Source organism: Cimex lectularius, unplaced genomic scaffold (assembly GCF_000648675.2).
Source record: "Cimex lectularius strain Harlan isolate CLEC.00 unplaced genomic scaffold, Clec_2.1 scaffold100, whole genome shotgun sequence".
Taxonomy (NCBI): Eukaryota; Metazoa; Arthropoda; class Insecta; order Hemiptera; family Cimicidae; genus Cimex; species Cimex lectularius.
The window spans coordinates 974,845-989,987 of NW_019392663.1; the positions used below are offsets into that span (position 1 = coordinate 974,845).

General features: G+C 35.8%; 1 protein-coding gene and 1 long non-coding RNA gene across 2 annotated transcripts in view; one reads left to right on the top strand and one right to left on the bottom strand.

Annotated features, from left to right (window-relative positions):
• Nucleotides 1-10,777, top strand: part of LOC106663728 — a 33,267-nt gene extending 22,490 nt beyond the window's left edge. The window contains exons 2-3 of the long non-coding RNA XR_001340079.2: nt 10,319-10,409; nt 10,470-10,777. This is a non-coding gene — a long non-coding RNA (uncharacterized LOC106663728). The remainder of the gene's footprint in view (nt 1-10,318; nt 10,410-10,469) is intronic.
• LOC106663727 lies at nt 5,793-6,770 on the bottom strand. Its single transcript, XM_014388802.1, has 2 exons — nt 6,491-6,770; nt 5,793-6,423 (listed from the first exon to the last, which is right to left on the bottom strand). The coding sequence occupies exons 1-2, from the start codon at nt 6,528-6,530 to the stop codon at nt 5,933-5,935; spliced, it is 531 nt and encodes a 176-aa protein (XP_014244288.1). The 5' UTR covers nt 6,531-6,770; the 3' UTR covers nt 5,793-5,932.
• Nucleotides 10,778-15,143: the final 4,366 nt, after the last annotated feature.

Sequence of the window (15,143 nt, forward strand, 5' to 3'; positions counted from 1 at the left end):
GCAGTGATTTTGCCAGTCTTGGTGAGGGTTGTTTCATCATAAGTTTACTATGTCTAGCACTGCTAGAGTTTATCCACTACTCTTTTTGTTTTGCTTGGATCCATTCTGCGATAGAGGATTCTATATTTGTTTTTGTTATCCCAAGAATAGGTTCGGGGCCTATGTATGGTCTTGCAGATCCTCCTCTGGCCAGTTTGTCTGCTTCCTCGTTACCCAAAATTCCCCTGTGCCCTGGCACCCAAGATATCATCAGGTTGTTGTGTTTCCCCAGGTTTTGGATGCATTCACTGACTAGTTTTGATGTAATTCTTTTACAAGCTAATGCTTTAATGCCTGCTTGTCTGTCTGATCTTATGAGGATTTTTTTGTCAGTGTAACCTCTTCTAAAATTTTCCAGGGCACAAGCATTGATGGCATGTATTTCCGCTTAAAAGACGGAAGCATACTTCCCTAATGAGTTTGATTGCTCATATTTTGGGCTTGTACAGAAAATGCCTGATCCGGTTCTTTCGTTTGTTTTGGAGCCATCTGTATACCATACCATTATATCTGATGTTCTCCTGTGTTCTTTCTTTCCTTTATAGTCCATTGAGGCTTTGTAGGAAGTTGTGAAGAATGTTTCCGGGATCATATAATCAGTCCCCATTTCTAATAATGGTTGTCTGATTTTGTTGATTATGGTTGTATGCCCGAATTGTTTAGTTCCTTTCCAATTTAATTGTTTTTGGAGCCTAAATGAGATTTTCCTAGCCTCTCCTTGTATGAATATTTCTAGTGGAGGTAGGTTTAGCAAGGTTTCTAATGCGTTTGTAGGGGTTGTTCTCATCGCCCCTGTGATACATAGGTTTGCTAGTCTTTGTATGCTGCCTAATGTTTGGGTAGCTACTTTTTGTTGAGCTTTGTNTTGAGAGTATGGGAAATTATTTTGATTAAAGAACATTGCTTTAAAGTAACTAGTTTCTTTTTTTTTGTTTAATACCAAAATCCTGCATTATTTTCCGGACAACCCAATATTTCTATATTTCTTTTCTTGGTGAAAGCAATTAAGGTGGTTTTTGAGGGGTTTACTTTAAGTCCCCGTTTTAAACACCATTGTTCCACCAGGTTTAGTGCTCTTTGGTGCGTCATACTGACAACATAATTAAATCTGATGCGGGAGTTTATTTAAGGATGTAAATCTTGTCACATATTTTTCCCGTTTTCAATGTCATCCATTCAAAACAGATAGCATCGAAACGGATTTACTTTCTGGCGCGAAATCAGCAAGACATCAGTGCGAGACTATTCATCTACTCCTTCTTGGAAATTTTCTTTATAAAAATATATAACTTTGGTTTTTAAACTTTTTTAAACATGACAGCACTGACCTTTCTCATAGGTATGTAGGTTTCGTATACTTTCATTGTATGATTTTTTTAGGTAAAAAAACAAAGTTGTTGGGTTAACGTTTAGGGTGTAAAAGGTTGAAGGGAACACGGCGACTCGTTCCTGTGAATTTTACTTATGGCAAAGATATTTTAGTTATTTTTAACATCGTTCTTTCAATAAAGTTGACGCTTACGCGAAAAAACCATAGTTGTTGGCGGCCGTCAGGGATGTAAGCAGGGTAAATACTCACCCCTATATGTGAATTTTCCCTATATCAAAGAAATCCTCTTATTTTTCAGTAACATACAATCAACAAGTTCGGTAATTGTGAAAAAGACAAAATGTATTGTTCAACGTTAGGGGTATTAGCTAGGGATAGGTCATCGATGATAGGCGACAGATGTTTGATGTTTCCAACATTGATGTTACTATGTCGATGTTTTTGACCATCGATGGTGGGCTGTCGATTTGTTATAAACTTTTTCAGTTTTTCGTAATTTCCACATTTGTGAATAGGAAATGACCCATATTCTTCTGATATGAATGTGACCTATCAGAACCTGTAAGTTGTTCAATTTGTTGCCTTAGTGGCACATCTATTCCATCAGAGCGATTATTTTCCAAAGCTGGACAGATTATTTCGAAAACCAGAATCACTTAGAGGACAAATTGGCTATAAAGCTACGTTTTTGCGTTCTGGAGAAGACGTGGTAGTGTTTCATCGTAAAATTTGGATGTAATAATTCTAATAAATTAAGGATATGGTTGATTTTAGTTACCTACCTACGGACGAAAAACCTTTACCTTTTTTTGAGCAAGAGACAGGAATCGGGCTTGGGTGGATTATGGATGTTTTCCAAAGTATCGAAGAAAAACAGGGACATATTTTGAAAGGAAATTCACAGGCACAAAACACTTTAACAATAGACATCTTTTATTTAAAAGGGACCAAGAGGTCTATATCTAATTATAAATGAAAGCAAAGGAAAAAATAATTCCTAATAAATGTTACGAAACAAATAAACATAAATTTTATTAATCTTCCTAAGAAAGGTTCAGAAATCGCTTAGTTTGGAAAATTAGTTTATGTTTCTAAGTGGCACATAAAAATAACGTGTGCATATGAAAATAATTTTTGGTTTGAGTACTCAAAAAGCCATCGATGGTGAGGTCCCGATGTTTAATCGATGATGACCATCAATGTTTTATTATCAATGCTTATCCCTAGCATAAGCAAGAAATCTGTCCCCATGTGTTAGTCCCCCTCAAATTAGTCTCTTAAGGAACGATAGAATTAAAAGTAAAACAGTTTTACTTACAAATATCAATATCATTCAATGAAAAATATTAAATCCGTAAAGGTCATAGTTTCTGATTTCACCATAAAAAACATAAATTTGGCCTGATTTTTCTTTTGTTGATCAATAATTATTCCTTTCAAAGATCGTAAAATGTTTGTTGGCTTAATCTTCAGTAATTAGCATTATCAGCCGCTGAAAGGCACAAGACCGAGGAAAGCTGAAATTCCAAACATTCTCGTTATAATTTACGATACGAAATAAAATGCATAGACAGTTCAATAAAGAATGATATTGTACATGACAGGGAATTTAATTTAGGGACTAATGAATGATGGCATTAATAAATCTGTCATTTTCTTGTATTGACATATCAAGTCAATTTATACTCGACTTGGCTCATGTACTGGAGAGTACATAAAATTCCTTTCAATGTCGAATTATTGTCGGAAATTCTCCTAAGCCGAAGATGAGGGAAACACGTTTCGGATTCTCATTTCTAATCAACTTAAACGGTTCAGGGTGCTGACAAACAAGGAAGTTGGGCACTTCGGCGAAAATCTCGCAGGTTCTGAAAGCGGGCAAATTTAGGCCAATGTTTCCAATTTGAAAGGGTCAGCGAAAAAGGAAAAAACGACACTGATGAAGTGGGGCAACCAATTTGGAGCCGGGACTTTTCCAATCGACTTTGGATGACGTAGAAGTGGGCGAAATTTATCGTAAAAGGTTTGAAAAGACGAGATTTCCGTCTCGACTCATATAACACTGTCTCTAAGGCCTTTCATGCTATACACTTTTTTTTAAATACTTGTATTTTATTAAACACAAATTATTAAAATAAAACAAATATCAAGCAACGTATTTTTAAAAAAATTGGGATGATTTTATTTGATATGTGTAATTGTTTTTTCTCGATTCGTGTGGATAGAAAAAAAGTTGTGATTAATTAACTTTACATTGGGTTTTTCGGTTTCTAACGCCCTATATGCAATAGACTTTTTTTTATTAAACATAAATTATTAAAATAAAGTATTTAAAAAAATTGGGATGGTTTTATTTGATGTGAGTAATTATTTTTTCTCGATTTGTGTGGATAGAAAAAAAGTTGTGATTAATTAACTTTACATTGGGTTTGTAAGTGAAAGACCGAAAAAGCGAGAGTGAACGTCGATTTAGCATCGCTTAACAAATCGATCTCTCCCGATGATAAAGCAAACCGCCTAAAGGCCTAAAACCATTACGGCCAAAGTTAAGAAGTCACCCACGGCTTCGGAAGCTCCTATTAAGCAGAAAACGTTCGCTATTATCTCAAGTGAAGCTTCACCGGCGAAACGAGAGAGAAAATCCCTATTAAGTGGACAGTTGTAAATTATTTTCAATATTTCTTTACGATTCGAAAGTCCGTGTTACCATCACCAGTCACATCAATCCTCTCGTTATTTTTAACAGATCGGAAAAGTCCTTTTGTTGCCGTTTCATTATTTAAAAAAAACTTTCAAAAATTAGCCTGCGGCGTCCCAAACCATGAAATGGTGTGATCCATTTGACGTCGGGTAACATAAAACACACATTCAGACCCATGGAACAATTTTTTATATTAATGTTCCAAAATTATTCATAGATCCGATGAAAGACAAATGGCCTCTATTTGAAAATGAAACATCAACATGAATATATGCGCTGATTATATTCATCCTCATCAATTAGATCAGACCGGTATAACATTTACGTCTTTCATTTGCTGGCAAACAGAATATTTTATCTTTTTAATGTGAATTTCGTTTGTCATATGGCCAAAAAATTATGTGAGATTCTTACGGATCGTATTGCTACGTGATGAACCTGCATTTTGGTCTTTACCCGATTATATGGGTTCGCTTATCATCGCTGCGTTGGTCTGCCGTAAGCATGGTGAAACGAGATGCTTACTTTTTCCTATTGATCTCCCTGCACTGAATAAACCATAGCAGGTTTTAGTAAAATTTTTTCAAGACGTTCGGTATTATAAAAAAAATGCAATATCTTGCATAACGTTAAGGTTATAAGCAGGCTGAGGGAGACGCAAATATAATCCACGTATGTTTCTTGATGAATTTTTCAAAATTTTTGATAAATCCACATAAACAAATAAATAAATGCACATAGGTTTCTTGACAAATTTTTTAATTTTTTTGGATTTTCAGGAAAAAACATAGTCGTAACCTCATTATTAAGGTTATAGGCTGGTTGAGGGTGGACGCTGACTCTTTGCCAAAGAAATCCATATAGGTTTCTTGATAAATTTTTAAAAAATTTTGGATTTTCAGAAAAAGAACATAGTCGTAAGCTCATTATTAAGGTTATAAGCAGGTTGAGAGTAGACGCTGGCTCTTTGCCAAATAAATCCACATAGGTTTCTTGACAAATTTTTTAATTTTTTTGGATTTTCAGAAAAAGAACATAGTCGTAACCTCATTATTAAGGTTATAGGCAGGCGGAGAGTAAGACGCTGGCTCCCTTTTGCGAATTTTCTATATCACATAGACCAAGTATTTTTTGACGCCGACTTTTCAAGAAATGACAGCATTTGTTGGCGTGCTGTCAGAGGTATAAAAGGTGAGGGTAGACTCTGGCTCCTTCGTATGAATTTCCCTTTTGTCAACGAAATTCACTTAGGTTTTCTGATATACTTTCAACAAGTTCGAAACGTTTAGGTCAAAGAATTCTCAGTAGTCGGCGAGGTGGAACTAGCACAGTTCAGAGTAGATAGCGAAATGTCCGACACGTCTTCCAGATCAAATCGGCGGTAGACCAAAATGATTATAATAACATAAATTAACCTCTCTGCAGACCCCATGGAAAAATTTCACATTTGCTTTGTAACCTAACTCTATAAGCTAATAATGGAGTGAATGGAGAGTTATGGAGCATGGAGAACAACATGTTGTGGTTCTTGCAGATAGATAAAATTCTGTGGATTGTGAGATTTCTTCGTGTGGTCTGCAATGATGAACCTGAACCGATCATTTTGTTGTGCCTATCAGAACAAAATAATCTCTAACGACCAAATTACAGAACGTCTAATGTTCAGCAGAAAAACTAGGCGAGGCATACCAGATGATTAGGCAAGAAGTTGAAAGAGACATATGAATATATTAACACATTTTATTAGTGGTTCGTTAAAAAAAGTGATTTTCCCACGGCGAATTATAAATTTAATGTCATTTGATCGATGAATGGATGTCAAGCGATAGATTTTGTTACTCCGATTTCATTTTCGACGAAATTTACAAAATGAAAATTAGAATAAGTTGGTAGACAATGGCCATTTGCAGAGCGATCATCTCGTCTAAGAATATGATTGTTTTAAGAACGCCAGCGCACGCTTCCATAGTGTGGACCATCTCGTACTCCAGGTCCGGCTGGAGATCGGCACTTTGGCTGAGGCTGGAGCAAGTGTTGATCATGTGAGCCGCGACTACGACTGACAGGTACGTGACGAACTCAATGTCCTCGTCCGGGGGCGACATGGCAACGGCGGCCCCCCTTGCAGAATCGAATAGCATCCCCATGCAGTCCTCGACGTTCAACCTGCTCGTGACTTCTTTGCCGGCCAGCACGGCCTTCTTCCCCGCCCTGAATTTGGCCTCGGAAAGCTGCCGGCACGATTGTTCCACGTATCTCCTGATTTTATAAAAGTCCGATTTCACCTGCAGCCAGTAGAACGCGTTGTTCATGCAGATGATTTTCGAAACGGTGAAGAAAATCGGGAGTACGACTGCAATTAAACAAATTCTAAACTGTAAAACATTGTCTATTTTTCCTTTTAAAACTAGATTTTTTACCATTGACGCCTAAACTAATAAGATCTTCTAGCTCCTGCATTTTTTTTGGTTAATCGTTCACTGTCAGTTGCATAGTCTTATCAAATAATTAGTCTTAACGTCTCTGTAGACCATTTTGTCAATTTAAAATTTTGTACTTTCTTAAAGAAACTTGGCATGATTTTTAAATATTAGTAATATGATTTATAAAAAACCTACATGGAGAAAGAATGAAGGAAATTACATATTATACACATAATGATTTTGAAAATTATTCTGAAAAAGAAAAGTGCAAATTTATTTCTCTCACCTGATTTTTAAAAAGTAACTATTGTACGTATATTACAGTTTTTATAATTAACCGAAGCTTAAAAGCGTCTGACAGACCAAACGAAGATGGATAGGCAGACCGTTTGATGTGGTTTAATGTTGAATATTGAACAATGATTTTATTCATCCGAGTTCATTTCTCTACGGTTTTCCCCCTCAATATTTATATAATCAATTTATTAGTAGATGTCAGCTTGAATTGAAATCAACGAGGGGTTTTGTTGCAGATTTATATACGCCTCCATATAGGACATCCACTTACCAAAAATCATTTTTAATTTATCCGTGCATTGTGGAACTCCCTCCCCACTAATATTAAACGCCCCCCCCCAAAAAAAAACATTAAAAATTTAAAAAATATAAATAAAAAAAGCACGCCATTTAACACATCATTTTGGAGTATACATATTGCTATTGCTAGATAGGAGCATATACACTGAAAGGCAAAAAAATCCACCCACTTGTGGTATAACTCGATTTGTATATATTTTGATATATTAATCAAAGTTTAACGTTTTTTATTATTATATTTAGTGGTCTATTGACCAAATTACATCTTTCAACTAATTAATCTTTTTATGTAAGGTTTTGGTTGAAATGAAAAAGCTAGCGCCACGAGCGGGATTCGAACCCACGACCTTCGGCTAAATACGCCACTGCTCTCCACTTGAGTTATCGTGACTTCGATCGATGTTTAATTAACATTTCAATATCGTGTATTTCCTCCTCTTGCCTTACTTATACCTCGAAGACGCCTCGGCATACTTTCTATCAGTCTGGAAATGTCCCTTTGCTGGAGGTTAGAACATTCTTCAAGAAGATTCCTTTCAAGATCGTGGATTCATCAGGACGTGATAGACGTGCGCTTATTCGTCTTTTGAGGTTATCCCATAAATATTCGATGGGGTCTGAATGGTCAAGTCTGAAGAACGGGCTGGCTGACCTTGATGTTATGCTGTCGAAGATACGTTTGTACTATGCGAGCGATATGTGGACGGGAATTAGCGTGCATTAGAATAGGATTGTGGCTGATTTAATGGAGGGTGGGCAACGCACGATGTTTTAAAATTTCATCCACATAGCGAGTGGCCGTCAAAGACCCTCCACGATCAACAACCAAATCTGTGCGACTCTCCGTTGACATCATCACTGAGCTACGTTGGAAAGGTCGGCTCTGAGAAAAATTACAAGCTTTGTACCTTTCATTTCGCCTTCTCCACACTCTTTCATGCCCATCTGGAGAGCAAATCTACATTCACCTGTAAAAAGTACAGCAAACCAATTGTCTAAAGACCAATGGCTGCGCTCTCGAGCAAATGCGAGCCAACTCTGTGCGTTCTGGTCAATTCAGGTCCTCTTACGGGGTAAAAAGCCACCAAACTGATTTAATCTTCTTCGAGGAGTGCATTCAGAAATTCTCGAACTTCGTGGAGCTGAAGAATCGCTTGAACAACAGTAAGTTTGGCGGTTTCGCAAAATTCTCAAATTCAAAAAACTGTCATCCTGTGGCTCTGTTGTGTGTCCTATGGTAGAACCCAGTTTCTCGAAAACGTCTAACGGCCTCTCTCTTTCGTAGGGAACTCCGATGAAATAGCCGCATGGTGGATAAATTAGGTCTAAATAACACATAGTCAGCCGTCTTACTCAATGAAACTATCCCTATTAAAGTCAAGTTTAATATTTTTAAGGAGATAAGTCGTGCAATTCTTGATGGCTGTCAAATGTGGGGATACCAGAGGTTCGAAACAATAGGCAACGTTTTTTTGTAAGAAAGTTATTCACATTGCCATCAATAGACATCAAACTATATATTTAGAGACCAACATGGATTTAATTTTGGTGTGTATACACTTAAGCTTCATTACTCCTATATTGTGAAAGTTCTGATGTCTCCCGATACTAGATACTCAAAAATAACGTCTTTGGCAGTAATAAAGACGAATATTTCATGGTTCGCACACTGAAAATATTTGTTTGAAAAGTACAACTTGCCCTTCCACATATCCTTGGACAACCTCTGTGACTAGCATAATTATTTTTTAGTTCTTATCAATCAAATTAAAAAACAACATCACGAAGAATGCCGCTCACGTGTCCAAGCTCTACGCATCTCTCACTTCACAAGGAGGTACAAATTTCTCCTGCATTGTTCGACCTACATGAAGATAATTTTGACGGACTTTGTCTCAATGAGTTGCGATGGCTATTTAAGCTAAGAAGTGAGGTTTCGGACTTAAACTCGGCTGTTTGGATCACAGGGGAATTGGGAATCTGTTCTTTGTACAATTCCGCTCTATTGAAACTGTATCCCACTTCTTGGCGGAGTGCTCGTCCCTGGGTGAGATTCGGTTATTGCATCTCGGATGTTTCACTCTCCCCAGAGTTGACCTGTTACGGTTTTTGAGTAGCTCAAATTCGCCGCCTTAATTCGTTACGTTAGACATGCATGGAATTACAGATATGAGTTAATTAAGGAGTTTAATTTTTGATTTGTATTGTCTAACTGTTTTTCTATTCTCTCTTTCGCATTTTAACAGTTGTTATTTCTCTCTTTTTCAATTTATTGCCTAGGATATTTTTTATTGTGTATTTTTTCGTTTCTGATTGTTTAACCAACGACCTCTGGCAGACAGATCCAAGATACATGTCCTTAAATGATTTGAAATGACAATTGTCATTTTTCCTTTCTTAAGTTCAATAAAGCATTATTATTAATTATTAAATTCACTAATTTCGTGGTCCGCTTGACCAATTAATATATTACAATTAATTAAGGTTTTTAGTTGAGATAAAAAAGTCAATGGCTCGAGCGGGATTCGAACCCACGATCTTCGGCTTGATACGCCGCTGCTCTACCACTTGAGCTATCGTGACTTCGATCCTCTCGGACACCAACTTCCCATCTCAACCGCACCTTTTGTGTTTTCCCTCCTTTTTGCCATTTTTCAAATGTCGTGTAATCGGGTTGGTTTCTCGACGACAAATGAAATGGCCACGGAGTGCTTTAGTGAAGTATACTTCATTTTTAATCATTAATTTCACTAATTTCGTGGTCCGCTTGACCAATTAATATATTACAATTAATTAAGGTTTTTAGTTGAGATAAAAATGGCAAAAAGGAGGGAAAATTCATATATTGCTAAAGATGTTTACAATAAATGAATCCAATATCGACCATTTATCTGTTATGCGTATTTAGGGGAATTTGCACTGTTTCCTTGTTTGAGTTGTAAACAAACCCCGATGGACGAATGGGTTTGCTCTTGAAACATTTCGTCAAAAGGGGAGTGACAAGGGTTTTCAACCTGGCAGCAAGTACTTGTTACTCTGTCTGTTCAATGCGCTCAATTTCGAAACAAAGAGACGTGGTTTGACTTAAATCAGAATAAATTTGGATGAGGGGTCTCAAATTTAGAAATATTAAAAAGTATTAATTAATTTGTTAATCTTAGCTTGTTGCAGTTTGTCGTTTATATAAGACAATTTCATTAAGGGTTTGCTTTTATTTTTATTTTTCAGAAAAGACCAAAAAAATGTAATAAACAATAGCTCAGAGGACTACATAGAGATCAGAAGCGATTTACTTTCTTCTCCACCAGCTTTTCACCAGGTAAGTTGCTTTTAAAACCTTTTCGATTAATTTTTTTTAAAACAAAGACAGTTTTGTTAGAATGGAGGACGAGATAAGCTTTGCCTTGATCGGTATCCTGGGCGTCGGGACTGTCGCGATGATCGGCTTGGTCAGCTGCTACATCTGCGTCCTCCGGGATCTCTGCTGTCAGCCCGTCAACAAAAGAAGCCGGTTCAACAGCATGCCAGGTCAGGAAGATCTGCAAATGGGCGACACGACGCAAAACGTCGAAATAAGCCTGGCAACAGACACGGAACAGTCGAAGAATTGAACCGATTGATTTTCTAAATATCGATTGTCTGTGTGTACAAATTTAATTTATACAATAAACGAATTTACATTCTTTACTCGTGTTTTTATATAAATATATATATTTTTCAAACGTTCAAACCTTCTAAGCCAAGAATTGAAAGTAGCAATGTATGCTCGAAGTGGCATACTAAATTAACCATAATTTTTATAATATGGATGAATTTTTTTATTATCGTTTTGGTTCAGTAAAAATGTTGTTTGGCTTCAATTTAAATTAACACCCTGATCTTCCAGGCTTCTTGGTCGGACGGAAACAGAAACGTTTCTGGCTAACTTAACGTTCAAGAATGCACTAATTCTGTACTTTTGTTTATTTCTTCTAGATTTAGCGTTTCTACACTAGAAGCCGATAAAAAAGTACAAATTAACATCGAGGTTGTAGTAATTTAAGGCTGTTTTTTAAATTCAAATTAATCGTACCTTGCCGTTGTACAAACATCGAATCAGACAGATCAACTAGTTCTGTGTATTTATGCAGTTTTAAATGAAAAGTACCAACTTTAAACCAATTAATATTAAGATATTCCGTATTATTTATAATGTAAAATCCAGTATTAAAAACGGAAAAGAATTTAATATAACGAAGAAATGTGTGATGTTTAGTGACCGTTACTTGATGATTATTTGGAGGTCATGTGATGCGGTTGGTGTGACGTAGGTTTTAGAAAAATATTTTCTTTATCGTGCCAACTTTTCGATCTTTATTGAGATCATCTTCAGGGCTCAAAGTGTTTGTTTTCCGTGTAGATGTGTCATTCTTGTCTGTCGTGTTGATAGTGCCTTTTAGGTCTTATTTGATTGTGCTGTATGTGTTTGCGTCGTTGATAATTTTTTCTTTGTTCTCTTTTTCGCTGATTTCTACTGTTTGCTTTGTTTTATCAGCAGAAAGAATGAGTATATCAGAATTATTTTTGAGAAATTTTTTATTTGGGTGTATGTTTGTTGTGATATGTTGTGTTGATTTGTAGTGAGGTGTTGTATGTGATTTGTTATTGTTTTAATGCATTTTGATCGTGTTATGTCTTTTTCTTCTTCTGTTTTTGTTGACTTTTGGATTGCATAGTCTAAATCAGTAATTAATTTAGCTGTTGGGAAATCTGTTTTGTTGTAAGGAATGGATTGTTTGGGACCAAGTGAAAGGAAGTTTTGGATTGCTGGAGGAATGTTAGTTTTTGTTAGGTTTAGAATCCAATTGCTTATGTTATCAGGTTTTTGTTGATTAAGTTCTTAAGTTTTATGGTGTGTTTGTTTTTAATTTGTTCAAAGTGAAAATTGTATGTATCTTTTTGATGTTTGCCCATATGTAGTTGAAATATGTTCATAGAATCCCATATTCTTCGTTCTTCTCGTGTAGAAATGTGCGGTGTTCAGTGACCGTTACTTAATGATTATTTGGAGGTCGAAGGCATTCTCAACACGGCAGACAGGAATGACACATCTACACGGAAAACAAACACTTTGAGCCTGAAGATGATCTGAATAAAGTTCGAAACGTTGGCACGATAAAGAAAATGTTTTTCTAAAACCTACGTCACACCAGACCGCATCTCATGACCTCCAAATAATCATAACGAAGAAAACGGAATCATCACACAATCAACAATCTTTTTTTTGTAATATGTGTGTATACGATTTTTTCTTTCCAAAGATGTTGAAAAGAAGTGTTGAAAATCATTACCCAACCCTCCCTTTAACTACCATTGTTCTCTCTCACCGAATTTCTCTTCCTCCCTTCCTCTAGTTGGTTCTGTCTTTTCCCTAACACTCTATCACTGTCCCTTTCTCTCTCTCTCTCTCTCTCTCTCTCTCTCTCTCTCTCTCTCTCTCTCTCTCTCTTTATTGCATTTATTCAAAAAATATAACTAAAAGAATATAAACTTTTTTATCTCAACCAATACCTTAATAAAAATTAATTAATTGAAAGATATTATTTGGTCAAGTGGACCACGAAAACTAGTGAATACAACTATATATGTTTCTTTTTCGTTGTTTTTTACACATAATTTCAATCTGAAGGTTTTTGATACTCTTTTATCTAGTAGATTTCTGAGAAATTGTTCGAGAATGGTAAAAGGTGAATTTTTAATGGCCCCTCGTTTGAAGAATTATTCTAAACAAGGCTGTTGAAAAAGCTCTCTCTACAAAGCGTGAATCGGAAGCAAACGTTAAAAGAGAATTATTAAGGAGCCCTGTTCTAATTGTGTTCCACCTTCGCGCCACTTTAAATCCTTACCAATCCAAAATTATCCACCAGTCAGGATAATCCGGAGAAAATTACACGAAGTGCGGCTTTAATGAAAATCAAGACTAGTACGATACCCAGCTATAATTAGAGAAAATATGTTTTTTTGTTATTTAGGTTTGTGTTTTAAAAGTAATTTTTAATGTTTGGGTGATTTTATAATTATGAACATTTAATTCCTAAGATTTGCGAGAAGAAAACCTTTTAAACGCATTCTTGACTTTAGGTCGAGGTTAATGTAATTTACCAGGCATAAATACAGTAAACGAAGGATAAATAATTAATAACATCTTTCAATTTGTAAGTACGGAGGGATTAGGCTTTTATTGGTGAAAATAATATTGATTATTTAAACAATTTTTGTTTGACCATTCTCGCGACCTCGATTTTGAGTTACCGAGGTATGCGCGTGGGTTGGGTAAAAAGTTAACTAAAAATGTAGTTGGATTAAGTAAGGGAAAGTTAGTGTTAGGAAAGGGTTTGGATTAAGTTAGATAGGTTGAACGTTAGGGTTAGTTCTTTCAGTTCATTATTCTTCGTATGTAAGGTCTTGGTTGAAATGAAAAACCTAATGTCACGAGCGGGATTCGAACCAACGACTTTCGGCTCAATACGGCCGCTGTTCTAACCATTTGAGGTATCGTGACTTCGATCCACTCTGATACCAGCTCGCATCTCAACCTACGACCTTTCAACTTTTCCCTCCGAGTGGATCGAAGTCACGAGCCGAAGGTCGTGGGTTCGAATCCCGCTCGTGAAACTAACTTTTTCATTTTAACCAAGAACTTACACACAAATAATAATTGAAAAAAGTAATCTGGTCAATCAGACCACTAAACATAATGGGGTTAGGGACGGGTCAGTTAAGGTAGGATACGAGTTTAATATCTAAGTGTGTGGTGATTAGTGACCGTTAATCGATAATTATTCACAAATCGTGAGATGCGGTCTGGTGTGATGTAGGTTTCAGAAAACATTTTCTTTATCGTGCCAACGTTTAGATCTTTATTGAGATCATCTTCAGGGCTCAAAATGTTTGTCTTCTCTGTAATTGTGCCATTCTTGCGTGTCGTGTTGAGGGTGCCACACTTTGAGCCCTGAAGATGATCTCAATAAAGATCGAAACGTTGGCACGATAAAGAAAATGTTTTTTTGAAACCTACTTCACACCAGACCGCATCTTACGATTTCTGAATTATTAATATCTAAGATTCATTGTTTATTTTTATTACTAAATTGATTTAATATGCAGAATTGAAAAATAATTTCTTTCATAAGAGTACATATCCATTACAAAAATAATCTTACATATCAATACAGTATTCGAAATATATTTTACATAGTTAGACCACAGAAGTAATCTGGCAGTTACGAAAGCCCGTCTGTAATTACAAATGTTGTTGATTCATTTAAGCATGGCGTATTGATCAATCCTCGACGAGATTTAAACAGAGCGTAAATATAATTAACGTTAATCAAAGGCTAAATTACGATATTACCGTTTAATCCAGGTGGAATTTGATTTATTCCTTATCGGTGGATATTTACCGCTGGTAATAGACCGTCATTCGTTTGTACTTCTATTTTTAATTTCGATTTTGAATTGTTATTTGTGACCAAAAAGGACAAATTTAAAAAAAATATTGAGTATTGAATCGAAAAAGAAGTGTGAAAGTCTTATAATTTGCTCCTGTTGTCCCTGATTGTTCAACAAGTTTCCGATTACAAGAATTTAACAGGTTTTCTTCCGACTTTATGAAATGGCTCTCTCAAAAATACACCTTGAAATAATTAACGGCGATGAAAAGGTAGTCGTGAATTGAACAACTTATGTCAGCTTGTTTAACATTTATCGAATTTCATAAGAATCTACTCGATAAAAGAAAAAAAATCCAATTTCAATTGTGGAAACTCGATAAAAACCAATACACTTAATTGCTTTTAAAATTACTTTCCGCGAACAACTGAAATAAATAAGTAATAAAATATTCCCATTGGGAGATCCAATATTTAGTGAGAGAGAGAGAGAGAGAGAGAGAGAGAGAGAGAGTGTGAGTGAGAGAGAAGAGATAATGGTTACACTATGTTGCTCGCACCATTTGTTCGGCTTCCTAAAAGCATCTATAATAATTAGCCGTTAAACACAAATTTTTCATTTA

What these genes read in the sequence shown, in the direction of transcription:
- LOC106663727 (XM_014388802.1), bottom strand. Translation starts at nt 6,530, where the DNA reads ATGCAGGAGCTAGAAGATCTTATTAGTTTAGGCGTCAATG. An exon ending in TATTAGTTTAGGCGTCAATG is followed by an intron (nt 6,424 to 6,490) that starts GTAAAAAATCTA and finishes GTTTAATTGCAG; the next exon opens with TCGTACTCCCGATTTTCTTC.